The sequence below is a fragment of the Capra hircus genome, chromosome 1 (genome assembly GCF_001704415.2).
Source record: "Capra hircus breed San Clemente chromosome 1, ASM170441v1, whole genome shotgun sequence".
In the NCBI taxonomy this organism is placed as follows: domain Eukaryota; kingdom Metazoa; phylum Chordata; class Mammalia; order Artiodactyla; family Bovidae; genus Capra; species Capra hircus.
Window position 1 is genome coordinate 65,523,867 of NC_030808.1, and position 24,694 is coordinate 65,548,560.

At 34.8% G+C, this 24,694-nt stretch overlaps 1 protein-coding gene across 5 annotated transcripts in view; it reads left to right on the top strand.

Annotated features, from left to right (window-relative positions):
- The window catches only part of STXBP5L (syntaxin binding protein 5 like), a 317,733-nt gene that overhangs the window by 224,444 nt on the left and 68,595 nt on the right, over positions 1-24,694 (top strand). For 3 of the 5 annotated variants that reach the window (XM_018043989.1, XM_018044062.1, XM_018044028.1), the window contains 2 exons: positions 7,297-7,362; positions 15,231-15,323. In XM_018043989.1, the coding sequence (XP_017899478.1) occupies positions 7,297-7,362; positions 15,231-15,323 (159 nt within the window). The remainder of the gene's footprint in view (positions 1-7,296; positions 7,363-15,230; positions 15,324-24,694) is intronic. The other 2 variants (XM_018044072.1, XM_018044099.1) reach the window with 1 other exon arrangement.

Below are 24,694 nucleotides of genomic sequence, written 5' to 3' on the forward strand. Positions count from 1 at the left end.
CGAAAGTAAAGACAACACAAATGTTCTTTGATTGGAAGAATAAATACTGTCAAAATGACTATACTACAGATTCAGTGCAATCCCTATCAAATTACTAATGACTTTTTTTGAAGAACTAGAATAAAAAAAGTTTACGATTTGTGTGGAAATACAAAAGACCAGGGACAGCCAAAGGAATTTTAGGTAAGAAAAATGGAGTTGGAAGAATCAGGCTTCCTGACTTTAGACCATACTACAAATCTTCAGTAATCAAAGCAGTATGGTAAGAAATATAGATTAATGGAACAGGATAGAAAGACAAGAGATAAACCATATACACCTGGTCACTAATCTATGACAAAGGAAGCAAGAATATACAATGGAGAAAAGGTCGTTTCTTCAGTAAGTGCTGCTGGGAAAACTGGACAGCTACATGTAAATGAATAAACTTAGAATACTCCCTAACACCATATGGGCTTTCCTGGTGGGTTCAGTGGTAAAGAATTCACCTGCCAATGAAGGAGACATGGGTCAGGAAGATCCCCTGGAGAAGGAAATGGCAACCCACTTCAATATTCTTGCCTGGGAAATCCCATGGATGGAGGAGCCTGGCAGGCTACAATCCATGGGGTTGCAAAAGAGTTGGACGTGATTTAGTGACTAAACAACAATACCATACACAAAACCTCAAAATGGATTAAAGACCTAAATGTAAAGCCGATACTATAAACCTCTCGGGAAAACATAGGATGAACACTCCTTGACGTAAATCACAGCAAGATCTTTTTCAATTCACCTCTTAGAATAATGAAAATAAAAATAAACAAATGGGACCTAATCTTAAAAGCTTTTGCACAGCAAACTATAAATGATACAAAAAGACAACGCTCAGAATGGGAGAATATATCTGCAAACAAAGCAACCAACAAGGGATTTACCTTCAAAGTACACAAACAGCCCATGAATCTCAATATTAAAAACAAAACAATCAAAAAATGGGCAGGGGGCTTCCCTGGTGGTCCAGTGGTTAAGAATCCACCTGCCAATGCAGCAGACAGGGGTTCAGTCCTTGTTCAGGGAATGTCCCACATGCCATGAGGCCACTAAGTCTATGGGCCACAACTACTGAAGGCTGTGTGCCCGGAAGCCCATGCTTCTCAGCAAGAGAAGCCACCGTGACCAGAAGCCTGCATACTGTAATGAAGAGGAGACCCCACTCGCCACAATTAGAGAAGGCCCTCATGCACCGACAAAGACCAAGTTCAAGCAAAAGGCAAGTAAATAATTTTTTTAAAAAATAAAAAAATTGGCAAAAGATCTAAATAGACGTTTCTCCAGAGAAGACACACAGATGGCTAAAAAGCACATGAAACGATGCTCAACATCACTAATTATTAGATAAATGTAAATCAAAACTACAAGGAGGTATTACCTTAACATTAGTCAGAATGGCCATCATCAAATATCTACAAACAATAAATGCTGAAGAGGGTGTGGAGAAAAAGAACCCTCCTACACTGTTGATGGGAATGCATACTGATACATGCAGAGAACAGTATGAAAGTTCCTTCAAAAACTAAAAATAGAACTATTATATGATCTAGCAATCCCACTTCTGGGCATATATCCAGGCAAACCATTATTAGAAAAGATAAAGATACATGCACCCCAGTGTTCACAGCAGCACTGTTTACAAACTAACACAAAATTTAAAATCAACTATACTTCAATAAATTTTAAAAAAGAAAAGGTGCATCATCAGGGAAATGCAATTAAAATTACAATGAGAAATTACCTCGGACCTCTTAGAGTGGCTATTATAAAAAATATAACAAATGTTGACAAGGACATGGATAAAAGGGAACTTTTGCATTGTTGGTGGGAAAGAAATTGGTTCGAGCACTGTGATAAATAGTATGGAAGTTTATCAAAAAATTAGAAATGGAACTGCTATATGATCTAGCAATTCCACTTCTGAGTATGTATCCAAAGAAAATGAAAACACTGAAAAAGATACATGCACTCTCATGTTTATTGCAGCATTATTTACAATAGCTAAGATACAGAAACAAGTCATCATCGATAATGAATGGATAAAGAAAATATGCAATGGAATATTAATTCAGCCATAAATAAAGGAAATCTTGCCTTTGTGAAAACATGAGTGGCTCTTGAGGCCAATATGCTAAGTGAATTATGTCAAACAGAGAAAGACAAATACTGTATATTATATATATGTGGAATCTAAAAACAAACAAAAGCTGCAAAAAAATATGCTGATATATACAGAGAACATATTTGTGGTTGTCAGAGGAGTGAGCAAGAGGAGATGAAATAGGTGATAGGGTTCTGGAGAAAGAACGAAATGGAAATTCTAGTGTTGCAAAGTATAATAAATGAAGAGAAAAATTCAGTAGAGGAACTCAACAGTAGATTGAACTAGCAGAAATAAGAATCAGCAAATTGGAAGGTAGGTTGATAGAAATTATGCATTCTTAAGAACAGAGAAAAATGCAGAAAATCAACAAACTTTAGAGAAGTATGGGACACTTAAATGCACCAATATGTCCATAATAATGTAGTAGAATAAGGGGAGAGAGAAAACGAACTTGAAAACTTCCAGAATTTGAAGAAGTCCAGGTAGGATGAAAGCAAAGATACCACACTGATGCACATCATAGTAAAAATGCTGGAAAACTGGAAAATGTTAAAAATAATGGAAATGTGACTTATCACGTATGACTCAAAAAATAGGACAGACACAGGGGAAGCCAGAAGACTTTAGGGTGACATTTTCAAAGTGCTAGAAGGAAAAAAACAATAATCAAACAAGATTCTTATCACTAGCAAAACCACATTCAAAAATGTAGGTTAAATAAAGATATTCCCAGAAAGGCTTATGGCCGAAATATTTACTTATAATTCCACTAATGCTATTAGCTATATTATTTGTATTTTGGCTGCTTTACAAGATTATTGCTTATTTTATTATATAAAAAAAGGTATTCCCAGATAAACAAAACCAGAATTTCTTTCTAGCAAAGCCATCCTCAAAGAATTACTGAGGGAGATCTTCAGGCTGAAAGAAAGTGACCCAAATGGTAATTTGAATCTAGACAAAGAAACAACACTGTTATGGTAGTGATAAACTATGTGTATTTCTTCTCTTAACTGATTTAAAAAGCAATTTCTGAAACAATATGTATAAAATTGTATTGGTAGGCCAACAATATATAGAAATGTAATATGTTTTCCAATAACACAAAGAAGGTGGTGGGAGCAAAGTTGTATTGATATCTGAGTAAGTAGATGATGGCTCTACCAGAACAAATGAAGAAAGCCAGAATGGTAAATCAGAAGGTTAATATATAAACTTATAAATATATGTTTGTTCTCTTCTCTTGGCTTTTATAAAAAATAATATTATATAAAGCAATAATTATAGCAATATGTTGTTGGGGTTTGTAATACATATGGATATAATATAGATTACCAGGAGAAATATCAATAATCTCAGATATGCAGATGACACCACCATTATGGCAGAAAGTGAAGAGGAACTAAAAAGCCTCTTGATGGAAGTGAAAGAGGAGAGCGAAAAAGTTGGCTTAAAGCTCAACATTCAGAAAACGAAGATCATGGCATCTGGTCCCATCTCTTCATGGGAAATAGATGGGAAAAGAGTGGAAACAGTATCAGACTTTATTTTGGGGGGCTCCAAAATCACTGCAGATGGTGACTGCAGCCATGAAATTAAAAGACGCTTACTCCTTCGAAGAAAAGTTATGACCAACCTAGATAGCATATTCGAAAGCAGAGACATTACTTTGCGACTAAGGTCCATCTAGTCAAGGCTATGGTTTTTCCAGTAGTCATGTATGGATGTGAGAGTTGGACTGTGAAGAAAGCTGAGGGCCGAAGAATTGATGCTTTTGCTAACTGTGGTGTTGGAGAAGACTCTTGAGAGTCCTTTGGACTGCAAAGAGATCCAACCAGTCCATTCTGAAGGAGATCAGCCCTGGGATTTCTTTGGAGGGAATGATGCTAAAGCTGAAACTCCAGTACTTTGGCCACCTAATGTGAAGAGTTGACTCATTGGAAAAGACTCTGGTGCTGGGAGGGATTGGGAGCAGGAGGAGAAGGGGACAACAGAGGATGAGATGGCTGGATGGCATCACAGACTCGATGGATGTGAGTCTGAGTGAACTCTGGGAGTTGGTGATGGACAGGGAGGCCTGGCGTGCTGCGATTCATGGGGTCGCAAAGAGTCGGACACTAATGAGCAACTGAACTGAACTGAATAACATATAAAAGAGGAAGAAAAAATGGTGCTATAAGAATTACGTTTCTATATCTACTGGAATTTAGTATACATCAGAAGTGGATTCTTATAAGATGTATATGTTAAATCTCAGAATAACCACTAAGAGCTCCAAAAATATAGGGTAAAATTTACCACTTCACTGTCTAAATATCACTTAAATATTTAAATATTTACTTAAGTACAAGCAAAGCAATAAGGAAGAATTAGAAGACTAGAAATACATGAGTTATGCAGGAAACCTAAAATGACACATGTAACCCTGTATCAGTAATAACATTTAATGTGGATAGATAATAATAAAGGAAACAATCAAAAGACAGATTGTTGGGCTGAATTTTTAACTAAATCAGATCCAATTCCATGCTATCTGAACGTGACACCAAAAGATACAAATGGGAAAAGTAAAAGGATAGAAAAATATCACACAAACAGCAAACATTAAAAAAAAAAAACAACTGGAATAGCTCTACTAATATCAGACAAAAAGATTTTGAATAAAAAATTTTATTAAAGAGGGACATTTAAAGTGATAAAAATGGTCAGTATATCAAGAAGATGTAACAAACCTAACAGCTAGCTTCCCTAACAGCTCAGTTGGTAAACAATGCAGGAGACGCCAGTTCTATACCTGGGCTGGGAAGATCCCCTGGAGAAGGGATGGGCTCCCCACTCCAGTATTCATGGGCTTCCCTTGTGGCTCAGCTGGTAAAAAATCTGCCTGCAATGCAGGAGACCTGGGTTCAGTCCCTGGGTTGGGAAGATCCCCTGAAGAAGGGAAAGGCTACCCACTCCAGTATTCTGGCCTGGAGAATTCCATGGATTATACAGTCCATCAGTTCACAAAGAGTCAGACACAACTGAGCGACTTTCACTTCACTTCACTTCAGATACCTAACAACAGAGTTACAAAGTATTTGAAGCAATCTGACAGACTCAAAGGGAGAAACAGACAATTCCACAATTACTGGATATTTTAATACTCTACTTTTAAATATAATACAAGAACTAGGCAGAAGGTCAAAAGCTAAATAGAAGACTTGAAAAATGCCATGTGTAAGACCTCTGTATGCAAATCTACAGAAAGGAAATGTTTAAACATTATTCAAATGGAGGTACCATGTTTATGGGCTGGAAAACTCAATATTTTTAAGATGCTATTCTACCAAATTTATCTATACATTTATCAGAATTCACTAATAATCTAGCATATCTCAGTTGGTCAAGAGTCTGCCTGCAATGCAGGAAACCCAGGTTCAATTCCTGGGTTGGGAAGATCCCCTCGAGAAGGAAAATGGCAACCCACTCCAGTCTTCTTGCCTGGAGAATCCCATGTTTAGAGGAGCCTGGCAGGCTATAGTCTGTGAGGTCGCAAGAGTTGGACTGGACTGAGTGACTAAGCACAACAACATATATCTTTTTATAGAAATTGACAAACCAATTCTAAAAATGTATGTTAGAAATTCAAAGAATCTAGAATAACTAAAACACATTTTGAAAAGAACAGAGTTGGAAGATTTCACTTCCTGATTACAAGATGTACTGTAAACCTACATTAATTAGATATTGTGGTAGTCAAAAAAAAAAAAAAAAAAGACAAATAGACCAATGATTGTAGAAGAGAGAATCAAGAAATTGACCCATGCATACGTGGTCAATTTATTTTTGACTAAGGCACTAATACAAGTCAATTAGGAAAGGAAAATCTTTTTAACAAATAATGATGGAACAACTGGGCAAATAGGGGGGAAAATGGACCTTAATCCCTATCTCACACCATAATCAGAATTAACTTGAGAAGAATTATAGTCCTGAAAATGAAAGTTTCTTGAGAAAACAAAGAATGATATATTCATTACCATGGGATAGGCAATGATTACTTATACAGGAATCAAAAAAACTCAAAATAAAAGAAAAAACAAATTGTCCTTAAGGTAAATTAATCTTTTGCTCATCAAAAGACATTTTATTGTCTTAAAGGAAATGGAATGATAAGTCACAAATGGAAGAAAATACAATTACTTCTGATGAAAGACTCTTAAGCAAAATATATAAAGAATTCTGTTGAAGCTTTGGCACTACTCATTTCTGTAACCTTAAGTAAATAAACTTTCCAAACTTACAATTTCTTTTAATGACTGGGCTTAAGTGTCACAGTGGACATTTCTAAAGTGCTAAGATTTTTTTAATCTACAGCAAGTTTATTGGTATAAATTACATAAAGAAGAGGATGGTAGGAAAGGAATATGAATAAAGATCATTTCAGTAATTGACAATAGCTTTTAAGTACCCCTGGGTATGGGGATTTACATTAAAGTAGAAACTCTGTTTACAAAGAAAAACAATGTGAAACTCTCCAACTAGGATAGGAAAATGGTAAGGATATTTTATAAATGCCATAGGAATGTAGACTGGCAGATAGTGGGAATTACAAAATCTTTGTTAATCCATTGTGCCTGTCCCTTGTGTTTTTCAGGAAAATGACATTAAAATAAAGGAATATTAGAAATGAAGAAAATAGAGTGCTTATTATAAAAAGGAACTTGATACCATTGAACACATCACTTAGTATTTACTTAACTTTTATAAATGAGTATAATATTTAAAATTTGTAACATCTCCTTAGTCTTTTAAAAAGCCAGTAACAATTTCCCTTGGAAATGGGAGATTTGATTAGATTTTTTTAAAGAAGTTCTAATTCATGTTGTTATTGGTCTATTTTCAGATGAAACTAGGTCATTTACTAAAATATTATTTGATATAAAAAATAGGAACAGGGATTTTGTATTTTTCTACTGTTATATTCAATTACCCTAAATATATCAGTTATTGCTTCTCCTGTATCATTGTTAAAATTTTTCAAAATAATTGTCGTAACATGAGCATAGAAAAGTTCTCACAATGGAAAAACAAAGCCTTATTTTAAAACTTATAGGAATTAATAATTATCTATGAAACATTAGAAAATTCCTCATGTATTTTCATTTCATTTTCAGGCTTAACTGAGTTGAATGACAGTCCAGTTCCCCAGGAGCTTGAGCGCTGCAAGTCACCTACTTCAGGTAAACATGAGTGGTAATTTTCAGGCTTCTGGTAACTCATTGTAGTAATCCACTGCCTTATCTTCATAATTCTTGGGAAATTCATAATTTTGGTAATTACGTATAATTTCATTTCTGAAATTCAACCATAAGCAAATTTGATTCCAAAATAAAATATAAATGTCTTAAAATATTTATGGCTTCCCCAAAAATTAAGATCAAAGGTATGAGTACAATACTTTTAAAGACATTTTAAAGGAAGGTTATTCTACAGATACATTAGTAATGCTAAGTAAAAATTGGTTATGTTATGTAGAAATTGTTTTACAGCTAGAGCTTAATTAGTAGGAAATACACACTACAGGCAGAGGAGCATAAGAAGCCAGCCCTCTGGATCATAGTTTTGAAACATGTATTTGTTGGCAAAGAAAAATTATATGTTGGGAGTAAAACAAAGTGTGAGCCCATTATATTAAAAGCATGAGTATAAATGTTATTAGGAGTAAGTCTTTGCAACATTTGCAAAATTAAGGAGTACGTTTTTAAAGTATTGGTGGTGGTAGTCATTATGAATGATTTGCTTTTTAAGAAAATTTGTATTTACCTGATTTTAGTATTACATAAATTCTTAAGCACCAAAAAGTTAGGTATATCTTTGACATTGAATAGTTCTGTTTTCATAGGGTACCCAAATTTATAATTCATTTTTATTTAAAAACTTCATGCAAATTATTTTAAACTTCATGCAAATTTATGAACAGTAATCTCTTTATAAAGCAGTGAATTTTGACCTTTAGAAATTCAGTTGGAATTGTGACATTTCTTCAGTATACTCCTTTAAGAGTTGCTAGTCGCTTATTCTTTAAGAATGTATATTGAGTAGAATCTAGTTGTGTCCTGTGTAAATTTGTTTTAATCATATCCATTTAATCCTTATTGTACTGCTTTCATTTTAAGCATAGCCTCATACATTTACCCTTGTATTTCCATTGGCACCATCCTAATCTAGGTATTTATTATACCTATGATATCACAAAGATATTCTAACAGGTGTCTGTTTTCCATGTCTCCCTCTTAAAATTCATTTTGCATATCATGGTGCAAAATTAATCTTCTTAAAATATTACTTTGATATATTCCTGCACCACAAATCTTCAATTAAAATATTATTCAATATCCTGTATCAAATTTAGATAATTTAACCTCACTTTAAATTCTCATCCATAATCTGAATTTGAAAGTAATACATGTATTAGGTTTTAACCATCAAAAATGGAATTTAAAACTTTCCCTTTCATCTTTCCCCATGCATTGTTTCCATCCTCTTGAAAAAATAAACATTATTGTTGGTTTATCCTTCTAGACAGTTTGTGTTTGTAAACAAAAAGAAGTAGGCTTTTGCTTTCTGTTTTATACAGAAGCAGTATATCGTTCACATTTCACTGTACTTTGCTTGTTTCACTTTACAGTGTATCTTGCTTTCCATTTCATTATTTTCTTATTCTTATTTACATTATATGATATTGAATTACATGTGTATACTATAGTTTATTTAATCACTTCACCAATTAAAGTATACTTAGTTCAGTACCAGTCTCTTGCTATGTCAAACTGCTGCAGTAACTAAATGTTGTTCAGGTATACCAATTGGATGAATTCCTAAAATTGAAGTTGCTGAGTCAAAGAGTATATACTTGTTTAATCTCCAGTTGCTCTCCTTGGGGTTTGTAACTTTTCATTCCTTCCAGCAATAACATGAAAATACTTGTTATCAAATTTTTTAATTTTTGCAAGTCTGTTTAGTAAAAGAGATGTTAATGCAGTTTCAATTTACCTCTCACATATTGTAAGTGATGTTGAATACCTTTTCATATAAGAGCTCTTTAAATATTTTGTAAATTAAATATTTCATTTAAGAGCTCTTTAAATATTTTGTAAATTATCTATTCATATACTTTGCTCATTTTCTGTAGGGTTATTTATTCTTTTCATAATAATTAGTCTTCTTCATAAGTTAAAATTTTCTCTGTGACATCAGACCCAGATATTTTTTTCAATTTAACTTTTAACTTTGCTTATGGTGTGTTTTACTGTAGTTTTTTTTTTTTTTTTTTTAATAATCAGACATTGATCTTTTCCTTTAAGGACTTCTTTATGCCCAGCAATTTAAATACTATACATTATCTACTTTTTTTTAATGTTTTACTAGAATTCCCCTGTAAATCATTTACCCATCATTACTTATTTGCATATTTATACTTTCTCTGAAAGGTACAATGAATATATGCAAAGATTGAGAGCCTTTCTTTAATTAGGCTACCAAGTAGCTGATCTATTTTCTGTTTATTTAAACAGAAACAATGGTTTTGCTATTTTTTTTTTTTACCTTACTGATTTCTGCTTTTATCATTATTAGTACCCTCCTCTGTTTTCCTTCATTTTTTCCCTGTCACCTTTTTGTGGTAGATGCTCAATTCATTTATATTTATTATTTCTTACATATTGATATAACAGGGCTAAATTTCTTTTTTTCCTTTTTTTTGCTATTTATTTTTTAAATTTAAATTTATTTATTTTAATTTGAACTCTGCATTAAACATATAATACCTTTTGATATATTAAGATTGCACTAACAGTATTTTATGTATAGTAAACAATCTGTTTATAGTTCTTTTACCCAAGAGTTATTTAATGTAAGTGTGTGGCTTTAGGCAGCTGAAAGTTTTACCTTATTATATCATTCATGTCCTTACTTATATTTTGATTACTTGATTTGTCAAAGATGGGAAAAAGGCAAATTAAAATACTGTATTAATAATGTATTTCTATTTGTTCTTGTATCTTCTATTTTTTATTCTTTATATTTATGTGTAAATATTCAAAGATATATGCATCCTTTATGTTAATCACCATTGTTCATATTATATTGTGTCTACCTGATATCACCTTTTTGCTATTAATACCACAACTCTTGCTTTTATTTATAATTTCTTTTTGTGTTTCCTGGCCCTACCTCTTTTGGGATAAACTTTTTTTTTAACTGAGGTATAATATATAAACCTTGAAGTGCATAATTCTTAAGAGTTCAGGCAGACTAGTTTTACAAATGAATACTCCATATAATTGTACCCATATCAAAAGATATGGAAGTTACTAGATACCACTCTTTTGCCCCTCTCAGCCAATAACAACCAAAAAGGTACCTACTATTCTGACTTTTATCATCAAAGATTAGTTTTGTGGGTTTTGGACTATCAGATGAATGAAATCATTCAATATCTACACTTTATTTTTTGCTTTTTTCCCCAATATATATAATATTCATCTATGTTGCTGATGATATTTATTGATGTGTAATACTCCATTATACAAATATATCTCTATGCAGTTTATTATTGCTGAATATTTAGGTGGTTTTCAGTTGGGAGCTATTATAAGTATAGCTGTTATGACCAATCTTGTACAATTTTTAGTACAAATATAACTTATCTCTGTGTTACATGTATCTGGGAGTGGAGTTTTGGGGTTACAGGGTATACACGTTAAACTTCAGTAAATACTACTGAATTTTATAAAGTGGTTACACCAATTTTACTTCCATTAATAGCATATAAAAGTTCTATTTGTTCCACATACTCGCCAATGTTTTTATTTTTCCAACTTTAGTCATTCTGAGGTATATATAGGACTATCTCACTGTGAAATCAAATTGCAGTGCATGTCCCTGATGTCTAATGATTTTGATGAACTTCTTTTATGTTGACTACTTTTAATATCATCTTTTATGAGATATTCAAGTCTTCTACTCATTGTTATTATGTTGCCAACTTTTTCTTTTGATAAGAAATTCTGTGTATGTGTATAGATAGGTAGATAGATATGTTTGTGTATAGATAGGTATGTGTATGCTGCTGCTGCTTCAGTCGTGTCCAACTCTGTGCAACCCCATAGACAGCAGCCCACCAGGCTCCCCCGTCCCTGGGATTCTCCAGGCAAGAACACTGGAGTGGGTTGCCATTTCCTTCTCCAATGCATGCAAGTGGAAATTGAAAGTGAAGCCACTCAGTCATGTCTGACTCTTAGCGACCCCATGGACTGCAGCCTACCAGGCTCCTCTGTCCATGGGATTTTCCAGGCAAGAGTACTGGAGTGGGGTGCCATTGCCTTCTCCAAGGTATGTGTATAGATAGGTACAAAGAAGTACTTTTGTTGGGTATATATAGAGCAAACTATCTTTTCCCATTCTGTGCCTCACCTTTTGCTCTCTTAAAGGTGGTCTTTTGATGAACAAAAGATTTTAATGCTAAGGTTGCTCAATGTATCAGTATTTTTTTTTATTGTTAATGCTTTATGTGTTTTGTTTTTAAAAACATCTTTGTCTACCCTAAGGTCATAAAACTATTTCCCTGTTTTCTAGGAGCCTCTTTGTTTTACCTTCAATTTTAAGTTCAAGTTCCACTTGAAATGTATTTCTGTGTCTAATGTGAGGAAAGAGTCAAGGTTTATTGCTTTCATTTAGGTATCCAGTTAATAAGGACCATTTATGAAAAAAACTATCATTTCCTCTAGGCACTAAAATCGTACCTTTGTCACAAATTAGTGTACTCTGCTATGTATCTATGCTTCTAGACTTTATGTTCTACTTCATTTGCATGTTTATCTATCATTTATCCTATTCCTGTTTTAACCGCTATAGCTTTGCAGTATTGCTGATAGTATAGGTCCTTCAATTTTGTTTTTGTGGTTCTTTTTCAAGAATGCTCTAGTTATTTTAGGTCTTTTGTGTTTTCATATAACTTTTTGAAAAAATTATCAGTTTGCACACAAATCAACATGCTTGGATAGTGACTACAGTTTCATTGTAACTGTAGATCAGTTCGTCAGAGCTGATATTCACATTGGTATCTCTTCATTTATTTCTTCTTTCAGTAATATTTTTATTTTTCTTTGTAGAGGTCTTACACATCTTTCATTACCTTTATTACTCAGTATTTGATTTTTTGTTGTAAATTTTTTAATATCTTTTTTTATGCTTTGTGGCTTTAATATGAAAGTAATTTTGTGTATTGATATTATATCCAGAACATTTGATAAACTTATTTAACTTCAGTAATTTGTCAGTTCTTTTAGATTATCTATGTATCTAATTATCCTCCATGGGGTCACAAAGAGTTGGACACGACTGAGTGACTGAATTGAACTGAACTGACTCTGTTAAAAGGACAATTCTATTTCTTCTTTTTAAAGGAAGAAATCAGCTAGAACCTCCAAAACAATGTTGAATAGATGTGCAGATATCTTTTCTTTTTTTCCAGTCCCAGGTATATGTCTTTCAAAATTTCATAGTTAATTATGAAGATTGCTACAGGTTTTTAATAGACATTTTCTTTTAGTCCTCTGCCTTTGTTTCTTCTTTCATTAATGTTAAAGCAGATTTGGAAACACCATCAAATTTTTTTTTTTTTTTTTTTGGCAAAGCACTCAAAGGACTTTGCATGCAATCAAATAGACTGCTTCAAAACAGAAAGATTTTGACTACTTTTGTATTATGTTATTTGGAACAGAAATGCTTGACTAAGATTCATTACCACTTCAGTGCCTTATTTGAGAATGGTTTACTGGCAGGTCCCATTCTTCTTTAGTAGCCATTTTAAACTATAAATAATCATGATTGAAGAATGATATTTTTTCTTACATTAGCTTTCTAATCACTGTATATGTTTCTTAAGATATGTGAAGTTTATCTTTCTGGGGAAAATACCAACAGATTTTTTTTTTTAATCTTAGTTAAAATTGCTGGAAATAATGAATATTTGCTTATTCCACTTGTCATGAAAAAGGAAAAATAATTGTGTTATATTAATGAATCTTTTTAATCCCACAAAGGAGAATGTGTTCAACATTATTTCCAGCATACTATGCCAACAAATGTACATTAAAACACATTCTGCAATCTCTTGCTGTTGTAAAAATTGCTGCATTCAGTCTAAATTATCAGGAAAGGTATAGTTATGGTAAATGAAGATTCTTAGCCCATTCAAATCTTAAAATGTAACCATGAAAAAAACATCATTTAAAATTTAAACAGTAGCTTTATAAAATTCATGATGTATATTATCTTTAGAGGTAGAAAAGAATGAAAATATAAACAGTTAAAATGTTTAGATAACTTACAAGTGATAGAATCAATATACCTGATTAAGAATATTTGTAATACATTCTAACTTTTGAAAAACTAATAAAAACAGTCATGCCTCCTAGCAAGTCTTCTTGATTCATACACTTAGAGAAATTTCATAGGTCTGATTAGTAATGATAATTATTATGTTTATATCTCAGTATATCTTCCTTTTTTATGGATATATAACATTTAAGAGCCAATATTCTTTTTTTCCACAAAATGCAGTGGCTTTTAAGCTTAAAACCTATATCAGAATCATATGAAGAATTTTTATTAAAACATAGATTGCTGAGTATAAGAGATTCAAATTCAATAAATCTAGAGTGGGGTCTGGTAGTTTGCAATTCTAGCAAGTTCCCAAGTGGTACTAATGCTTCTGGTCTCTGGACCACTGGAGAACCACGACTCTATAAAGCTTTTTTTTTTTTTACATTATTTGTTCAGTAGTTGCTTCCCTTCTTGGTTTCTGTTTTGGGATCCCAACCCTCACCTATTTAAGTCTGCTAAAAAACATATTAAAACCTTGACACAAATATCTCTGAGTAAGAGATATCAGAAATAAAGAAAGCCAGAGACCAGTAATCATGTTATAACTCTGCCTTCTTACATGGATCTAAACTCCCTTTTATGCCAATAAACTGCAAATAATACAGGGTGAAGTTTCAAACTAATAAACATTTCCTTTAGGATAATGTGAGAGAACAGAATATGGATTGGGAGCTGAAAAGATCCCAATGAACCAATCAGAACATTGATAATCTCAGCTTTCCAGATAACAATCATTTCATATTATTCATTCACCCAACTGTTACATTCAAAAAATAAGTCAAAGTGTCTATAGTTAGAGTGATATCATGATATCCACTGAGAATAAACTAATGAACAAAATAAAAATATCCTGTGACAAATGGACCTGACAGTCTATCTGCAGAAATAAACATGAAAGCAATAGTTATACAAATTATCTTTCCTTAAAGCTGTGTAGCTAACCATGTTTCGCTCACCAGGTAAGGTTGTGCAGCTTGGCTACTGCAGAAACATACTTCCCAAAGAGGTGAACAGAAGCTAACATCAGCACTAGCTCCAGCAAATCTGGAACAGGACTGCAATCCTCTAAAACAGTCCCTTTTTCTTTGGGCCAAGAGTTGAAAATTAATCAAGCCCTCAACTGTAGGGTTATGTCTGTACACAAGGTGTACATTTTTAAATTTTTTCTCCTTGAAGGTTTACCTTTAAAAATCATTTTCTCAGTTTAACATTTTTTGGGAGGGTAAGCATTAGGTTGTAATACTGCTGCTACCTAAGCAGCCATCCTTCTCACGATTCTCATTATCTACAATATACAATAGCATAATATTTATCCCTTAAGATATCTTTATTAAAAATTAGCATGGAAACTAATGCCAAAAAATGCTTTTAAAAAAATAAGTTCTGTTATCAAACCTGGGTTAAAACTAGGTCTTAGAGCCTAGTTTTAATGCCATTTGTGTGTAATTCTACATGTCTAAAACCCCATTACATCCTTCAAGAAAGAAAGCTTCTTCCTTTCAAAGTGTCCTCTGTTGGAACAGTATGAAAATACTCAGGTAAAGGCAGTTATTTTGTGCCTGCCAAATAGTTATTATGAAAGTCACCTCTAGGATAAAAACTCTTGGTTCATTTGGGCTAAAAAATTACATGCCAATAGTTTTTTATTCCCTTCCTTTAGGACTTGCTACCAGAACTCCCGAGGCAGCACCAGGCTTTTATAGGAATGAAATACCAGCTATGAGACAGAGGAATCAAGTACATCATTTGCCAGGTGAAAGTGAAAATTTCTTTTTGAACAAAGAAACTATTATCTCCACAATTTGTTCCAAAACCTTTCTTATTTGTTGTGCTAAAAATACATCTCACTCATGGTGAATAAAGACCAATTTCCCTAAAGCAATGGTTAAAATTATAAATATGAACTTCATTAGATATACAGCAGGAATTCCTAAGGCTTTTGAAATGTGCCACAGAATTTTGATAGTGGGGTTTTCTACTTTAAATCTGGATAATTTCATCAGGCCTATAAGAAAATATGAGGTGGCCAACAGAGAATTCAGGGAAAATCTAAGAGCCAAGAACTAGAGTAGTTTTGTAAAAATTCTCCTATATTCTTCATGATACAATTAAATATTTTTTGTGATCAGAAACAACTGTGATGCTCATGGAAACTCCAAAGGATTGCCTCAAAGGGGCAATGCTCTCTCAGAAATAGTAAGCAAAAAGAAAAAATCTATATATTTTATGCAGGCTCATTGCATATTTGGTGCTATTCATAGGAACCAAATAAGAAGAGGGAGGGGACAGATGTACACCTATGGCTGATTCATTTTGTTGTTTGACAGAACAACAAAATTCTGTAAAGCAATAATCCTTCAATTAGAAAATAAATAAAATTTTAAACAATACATAGCTTTCTTAAAATAGGCATTCATTATAAAATGACTGATGACTAGATTTACCGGCAAATTTGGCCTTGGAGTACAAAATGAAGCAGAGGAAAGGCTAACAAAGTTTTGCCAAGAGAACGCACTGGTCATAGCAAACACCTTCTTCCAACAACACAAGAGAAGACTCCATACATGGACATCACCAGATGATCAATACCAAAATCAGACTGATTATATTCTTTGGAGCCAAAGATGGAGAAGCTCTATACAGTCAGCAAAAACAAGACCAGGAGCTGACTGTGCACAGATCATGAATTCCTTATTGCAAAATTCAGACTTAAATTGAAGAAAATAGGAAAAACCACTCGACCATTCAGGTATGACCTAAATCAAATCCCTTACAATTATACAGTGGAAATGACAAATAGATTCAAGAGATTAGATCTGATAGAGTGCCTAAAGAAATATGGACAGAAGTTCGTGACATTGTACAGGAGGCAGTGGTCAATACCATCCCCAAGAAAAATGCAGAAAGGCAAAATGGTTGTCTGAGGAGGCCTTACAAATAGCTGTGAACAGAAGAGAACAGTCTTTTGGATTCTGTGGGAGAGGGAGAGGGTGGGATGATTTGGGAGAATGGCATTGAAACATGTATAATATCATATAAGAAATGAATCACCAGTCCAGGTTCGATGCATGATACTGGATGCTTGGGGCTGGTGCACTGGGACGACCCAGAGGGATGGTACAGGGAGGGAGGAAGGAGTGGGGGTTCAGGATTGGGAACACATGTATACCTGTGGCAGATTCATGTTGATGTATGGCAAAACCAATACAATAATGTAAAGTAATTAACCTCCAATTAAATAAATAAATTTATATTAAAAATAAAAAAATAAAGAATATAAAAAAAGAGAAGTGAAAGGCAAAGGAGAAAAGGAAAGATATACCCATTTGATTGCAGAGTTCCAAAGAATAGTAAGGAGAGAGAAGAAAGCCTTCCTCAGTGATCAATGCAAAGAAATAGAGGAAAATAATAGAATGGGAAAAACTAGAGATCTCTTCAAGAAAATTAGAGATACCAAGGGAACATTTCATGCAAAGATGGGCACAATAAAGGATAGAAATGGTTTGGACCTAACAGAAGCAGAAGATATTAAGAAGAGGTGTCAAGAATACACAGAAGAACTATATTAAAAAAATTTTCATGACCCAGATAACCACAATGGTGTGATCACTCACCTTGAGCCAGACATCCTAGAATGCGAAGTCAAGTGGGCCTTAGGAAACATCACTATGAATAAAGCTAGTGGAGGTGATGGAATTCCAGTTGAGCTATTTCAAATCCTCAAAGATGATGCTGTAAAAGTGATGCACTCAATATGCCAGCAAATTTGGAAAACTCAGCAGTGGCCATAGGACTGGAAAAGGTCAGTTTTCATTCCAATCCCAAAGAAAAGCAATGCCAAAGAGTGTTCAAACTACTGCACAACTGCAGTCATCTCACATGCTGGCAAAGTAATGCTCAAAATTCTCCAAGCCAGGCTTCAGCAGTACATGAACTGTGAACTCCAGATGTTCAAGCTGGATTTAGAAAAGGCAGAGGAACCAGAGATCACATTGCCAACATCTGTTGGATCATCGAAAAAGTAAGAGAGTTCCAAAAAAGCAGTTCCAGTTGTGCTTTCTTGACTGTGCCAAAGGCTTTGACTGTGTAGATCACAACAAACTGTGGAAAACTCAAGAAATGGGAACACCAGACCACCTTACCTGCCTCCTGAGAAATCTGTAGGCAGGTCAAGAAGAAACAGAACCGGACATGGAACAACAGACTGGTTCCAGATAGGGAAAGGAGTATGTATATCAAGGCTGTATATTGTCACCCTGCTTACTTAACTTATATGCAAAGTACATCATGCAAAATGCCAAGCTGGATGAAGCACAACCTGGAATCAAGATTGCCTGGAGACATATCAATAATCTTAGATACGCAGATGACACCACCCTTATGAAGAAAGTGAAGAAGAACTAAAGAGCCTCTTGATGAAAGTGAAAAAGGAGAGTGAAAAATTTGGCTTAAAACTCAGCATTCAAAAAACTACAATCATGGCATCTGGTCCCTCACTTCATGGCAAATAGATGGGAAAACAATGAGAGACTTCTGGCAGTGGGGGGAGGGGGGGGAGCGGTGGCACTCCAAAATCACTGCAGATGGTGACTGCAGCCATGAAATTAAAAGATGTTTGCTCCTTGGAGGAAAAGCTATGACCGCATATTAAAAAGCAAAGACATTACTTTGCCGAAAAAAGGTCTGTCTAGTCAAAGCTATGGTTTTTCCAGTAGTCATGTATGGATGTGAGAGTTGGACTATAAAGAAAGCTGAGCACTGAAGAATTGATGCTTTTGAACTATGGTGCTGGAGAAGACTCTTGAGAGTCCCTTGCACTGCAAGAAAATCCAACCAGTCAATCCTAAAGGAAATCAATCCTGAATATTCATTGGAAAGACTGATGTTAAAGGTGAAACTACAGTACTTTGGCTACCTGATGTGAAATACTCACTCACTGGTAAAGACCCTGATGCTGGGAAAGATTGACGGCAGGAGGAGAAGGGAATGACAGAGGATGAAATAGTTGGATGGCATCACTGACTCAATGGACATGAGTTTGAGCAAGTTCCAGGAGTTGGTGATGGACAGGGAAGCCTGGCATGCTGCAGTCCATGGGGTCACAGTCAGACAAGACTAAGCAACATAACTGAGATTTACATCATTAACCAGCATGAATTACCAATGTTCTAGACCCCAAATAAAACCAGTGGCCAAGAAACCTAAGAATGATTATAACCCAGAATTTTCCATACAGTAGTTTCCTTTTTCCTATGTAATAATACAACACCCCTCTGGCATGCCATTTTCTGATGAGAAACCTGAAGCTCAGAGTATTTAAATAAGTGGAGCTGGAATCCCCAATGAGTTATATTTGGGTGTAAAGCCTATGATTTCCCTCTAATTTTCATTAATAAATTGAGAACAAGAAACATGAGAATTACAAAAAATAATCACTATTGAAATTGTATGACATCCCATTGGCAGAGACAAGATGGCAGAGTAGAAGGATGTGCACTCACCTCTTCTTAGAAAAGTACCAAAATCGTAACTAACTGCTGAAATCCACCAACAGTAAACGCTGGAGACTACCGAAAAAAGATCCTGTACATCCAAAGGCAAAGAAGAAGCCACAATGAGACAGTGGGAAGGGTACAATCATGATAAATCCATACCTGCCAGGTGAGCAACCCACAAACTGGAAAATGATTATAACACAGAAATTCTCCCACAGGAGTGAAAGTCTGAGCCCACTTCAGGCTCCCTAACCTGAGGGTCTGGTGGCTAAATGAGGAGCCCCCAGAGAATCTGGCTGGGAAGGCCTCTGGAGTTTGTTCGTGGGAATTCTGTAGGACTCAGGGAAACACAAACTCCACTCTTGAAGGGCACACATAAGGTCTCATGTATACCAGGACCCAGTGGAAAAAAGCAGTGGCCTCATAAGAGCCAAAGTAGACTTACCTGCTACTATTGGGTTGGGGGGAGGGAGGCCTCTCCTGTGGAGGCAGGGGGCAGCTATGGCTCACTACAGGGACAAACACACTAGCGGAATACTTATTAGTGTGAACTCTCCTGGAGGTCACAATTTCCTTTCCCAAGATTTGAATTCATCCAATAGACTCCAGTGCTGGGATATCTCAGACCAAACAATCAACAGGTCAGGCGCTTAACCCCACCCATCATCAGACAGGCTACTTAAAGTCTTCCTGAGCACATAGCTGCCCATAAAACACAGCCCTGTCCACCAGAGGGACAAGACCCAGCTCCACCCACCAGTAGCTGGGACCCAGTTCCTCCCACCATGAAGCCAGTGTAAGCCTCTTAAACAGCCTCATTCTCCTGGGGGTGGACAGTAGAAGTGAGAAGAACTATAACCGTGCAACCTGAGAAATGGAAACCACAATCACAGAAAGTTAGACAGTGTGAGACAGAGGACTGTGTGCCAGAAGCAGGAATAAGATTAAATCCCGGATGAACAACTGAGTGAAGTGAAGACAAGCAATCTATCTGAAGAAGAATTCAGAGTAATGATAGTGAAAACCCCAGATCTCAGAAGAATGGAGGCATAGATCAAGAAGAGACGGAAAATGTTAAAAAAAAAAAAAAACAACTAGAAGACCTAAAGAGCAAACAAACAGATGAATAATACAATAACTGAAATAAAAAATACATTGAAAGGGATCGATATCAGAATAAGTAAGACAGAAGAACAGATAAGTGATCTGGAAGACAGAATGGTGGAAATCATGGCTGTGGAACAGAATAAAGAAAAAAGAATGAAAGAACAGCATAAGAGACCTCTGGGACAACATGAAAAGCACCAACATTCACATTATAGGGATCTCAGAAGGAGAAGAGAGAAAAAAAGGACCTGTGAAAATATTTGAAGAGATAATAGCTGAAAACTTCCCTAACATAGGAAAGGAAACATTCACCAAAGCCCTGGAATCATGGAGTCCAGGCAGAATAAACCGAAGAAGAAACACACCAAGACATGTAGTAATCAAACTGACAGAAAATAAAGACAAAGAAAAACTACTAAAAGTAACAAGAGAAGATCAACAAATAATGTACCAGGAACTCCCATAAGTTTATCTGCAGGCCAGAAGGAAGTGGTATAATATTTTTAAAGTGACTGAAAGGGAAGAACCTACAACCAAGAATACTCTACCCAGCAAGGATCTCATTCAGATTTGATGGAGAAATCAATAGCCTTACAGAGAAGCAAAAACTCAGAATTCAGTACTATCAGACCAACTTTGCAACAAATGCCACAGGAACTTCTCTATGTGAAAAGAAAATGTCATAACTAGAAACAAGAAAATTATGAATGGAAAAGCTCTCTGGTAAAGGCTAACACATGGTAAAGGTGGGAAGTACTTCACACACAAATACAATCTCAAAACCAGCAACTGTGATAAGAGGAGAGTACAAATGCAGGCTACTGGAAATTAAAAGATCGATGACTTAGAACAATCTTTTTTATATACAGACTGTTGTATCAAAACCTCATGGTAACTGCACACTGAAAATCTATAAAGATACACACCCACAGAAAAGAAAAAGTAATCCAAACACAACAGTAAGTTAGTCATCAAATCACAGAAGAGATCAAAAGAGCAAGGTAAGAAAAAGACCTTCAAAAACAGATCCAAAACAGCTAACAAAATGGCAATAAGAATATGCATATTGATAATTACCTTAACCATAAATGGATTAAGTGCCCCAACCAAAAGACTGAGTAGCTGAATGGATACAAAAATAAGACCCATATATATGCATATATATACAAGAGACCAACTTCAGATCTAGAGACACATACAGACTGAAAGTGAGGTGATAGAAAAAGGAATTTCATGCAAATGGAAATTAAAAGAAAGCTGGAGTAGCAATACTCATATCAGACAAACTTTAAAGACTGTTACAAGAGACAAAGAACATTACCTAAAGATAAAGGAATCAATCCAAGCAGAAGATACAATTCTAAATACATATGTACCTAATATAGCAGCATCTCAATATATAAGGCAAATATACTAACAGCCTTAAAAGGAGAAATCAACAGTAACACTGTAATACTGGGGGACATTAACACCCCACTGTCAATGAACTGATCATTCAGAAGAAACTCAGTAAGGAAACACAGGGCCTTAAATAACACATTAGACCAAATGAACTTAGTTGATACTTACACACTATTCAAAAGTATATAAATATAAATCCAAAAGGAGCAGAATACACATTCTTCCTAACTCCACATGGAACATTTTGCAGGATGGATCACATGCTGGCCACAAAGTGGCCTCAGTACATTTAGGAAAATGGAAATTATATCAAGCATATTTTCTGACCATAACACTATGAGATTGTAAATCAACTACAATGAAAAAAAAAATGTTAAAAAAAAACACACACACAAACATATGGAGGCCAAACAATATGCTACTAAACACCAGTGGATCACTGAAGAAATTCAACAGGAAATAGCAAATACTGAGAAACAAATAAAAAAGCATAATGATCTGAAACTTATGGGATGCCATAAAGCAGTTTTAAGAGGAAAGTTTATAGCAATACGATCTTAACTCAGGAAACTCAAAAAAAATCTCAAACAACTTAAACTTACACCTAAAGCAACTAGAGGAAAAAGAACAAACAAAACCCAAAGTGAGTAGAAGAAAAGAAATCATAAAGATCAGAGCAGAAATCAATGAAATAAGAGTTGAAGAAAATGACAGAAAAGATCTATAGAACTAAAAGCTGGTTCTTTAAAAAGATTTTTTAAAAACTGATAAACCTTTAGCCAGACTCATCACAAAAAAAAAGGGGGAGAAATCTCAAATCGATAAAATTAAGAATGAAAAGGGAGAAGTTAGAAAAGACACCACAGAAATACAGAGGATCATAAGAGACTACTACAAACAATTATATGCCAATAAAATGGACAACTTAGAAGAAATGGACAAATACTTAGAAAGATGCAAACTTCCAAGGCTGAACCAGGAAGAAACTGAAAATATGAATAGACTATCACAAGCACTGACATTGAAGCTATGATTAAAAACTCCCAACCAAAGTCCAGAAATCCTCCACCAAATACTAACAAACCAAATCCAACAACCCATTAAAAAGATCATATACCATGATCAAGTGGGATTTATCCCAGGGACACAAGGATTTTTCAATATCTGCAAGTCAGTGTGATATACCACATTAACAAAACTATACGACCATCTCAATAGATGCAGAAAAAGCCTTTGACAAAATTCAGCACCCATTTATGATTTTTAAAAAATTCAGAAAGTGGGCTTAGAGGGAACCTGTGCCGACATAATAAAGGTCATATACTACAAACCCACAGCAGACATCATTCTCAATGGTGAAAAACTGAAAGCATTTCCTTTAAGATCAGGAATAAGACAAGGATACTCTTGCCACTATTATTCACCATAGTTTTGGAAATTCTAGCCATGACAGAGCAGAAAAAGAAACGAAATCCAAACCAAAATAGAAATAAAACTGTCACTGTTTGCAAATGACATGATCTTATGCATAGAAAATCCTAAAGATGCTGCCAGAAAATTGCTAGATCTCAATGAATTCAGTGAAGTTGCAGGATACAAAATTAATGCACAGAAATATGGAGCATTTTCATATACTAACAAGGAAAGATGAGAAAGAGAAATTAAGGAACAAATCCCATTTACCATCTCATCAAAAAGAATAAAATATCTAGGAATAAACCTATGTATGGAGGCAAAAGACCTGTACTCTGAAAGCTATATAAGACACTGATGAAAGAAATTGAAAATGACAGAGATGGAAAGATACTACGTGTTCTTGGATTGGAAGAATAAATACTGTCAAGATGGCTGTGCTCCCCAAAGCAATCTACAGTTCAGTGCAATCTCTATCAAATCACCAATGACATTTTTCACAGAATTAGGACAAAAATGTTAAGTTTGTATGGAGACATAATAGAACTTGAATAGCTAAAGCAATCTTGAGAAAGAGAAACAGAGCTGGAGGAGTCAGGCTTCCTGACTTCAGACTAAAACTACTAGGCTACAGTCACCAAAACAGTAGGATAATGGCACAAAAATAGAAATATGGATCACTGGAACAAACTAGAAGTTCCAGAAATAAACTCACGCACCTATGGTCAATTAATCTATGATGAAGTAGACAAGACTATACAATGGAGAACAGTGTCTTCAATAAATGACTGGGAAAACTGGACAACTACATGTAAAAGAATGAAATTAGAACCTTTTTATCCCATACACAAAAATAAATTCAAAATAGATTAAAGGTCTAAATGTAAGACCTGATACTATAAAACTCTTAGAGGAAAACATAGGAAGAACACTCTTCAATGTAAATCACAGCAATATCTTTTGATCCATGTACTGAAGTAATGGAAATAAAAATAAACAAATGGAACCTAATTAATCTCAAAAGCTCTGGCACAGCAGAGGAAACTATACATAAAACTAAAAGACAACCCACAGATTTGGAGAAAATATTTGCAAATGAAGCCACTGACAAAGGGTTAATCTCCAAAATCTACAAACAGCTCATGCAACTCAATATAAAATACATACACACATAGCCAAATCAAAAACTGGGTATAAGATCTAAATACACATTTCTCTAGAGAAGACATGGAGATGGCCAAGAGGCACATGAAAAGATGCTCTACATTGCTAATTATTAGAGAAATGCAAATCAAAACTACAATGAGATATCACCTCACCCCAATTAGAGTCATAGTAGTGTTAGTCACTCGGTCACATTCAACTCTTTGTGACCCCGCCATAACTGTAACCCACCAGGCTCCTCTGTCCACGGGATTCTCCAGGCAAGAATACTGGAGTGGGTTGCCATTTCCTACTCTAGGGGATCTTTCTGACCCAGGGATAGAACCTGAGTCTCCCACATTGCAGGCAGATTCTTTACCATCTGAGCTACCAGGGAAGTTGCCCCCCCTCCAAATCAGAATGGCCATCATCAGCTGGAAAGGGTGAGAAGAAAAGGGAACCCTCCTACACTGTTGGTGGAAATGTAAATTGGTAGATCCACTATGGAGGAAAGTATATGGAGGTTCCTTAACAAACTAAAAATAGAACTACATATGACCCAACA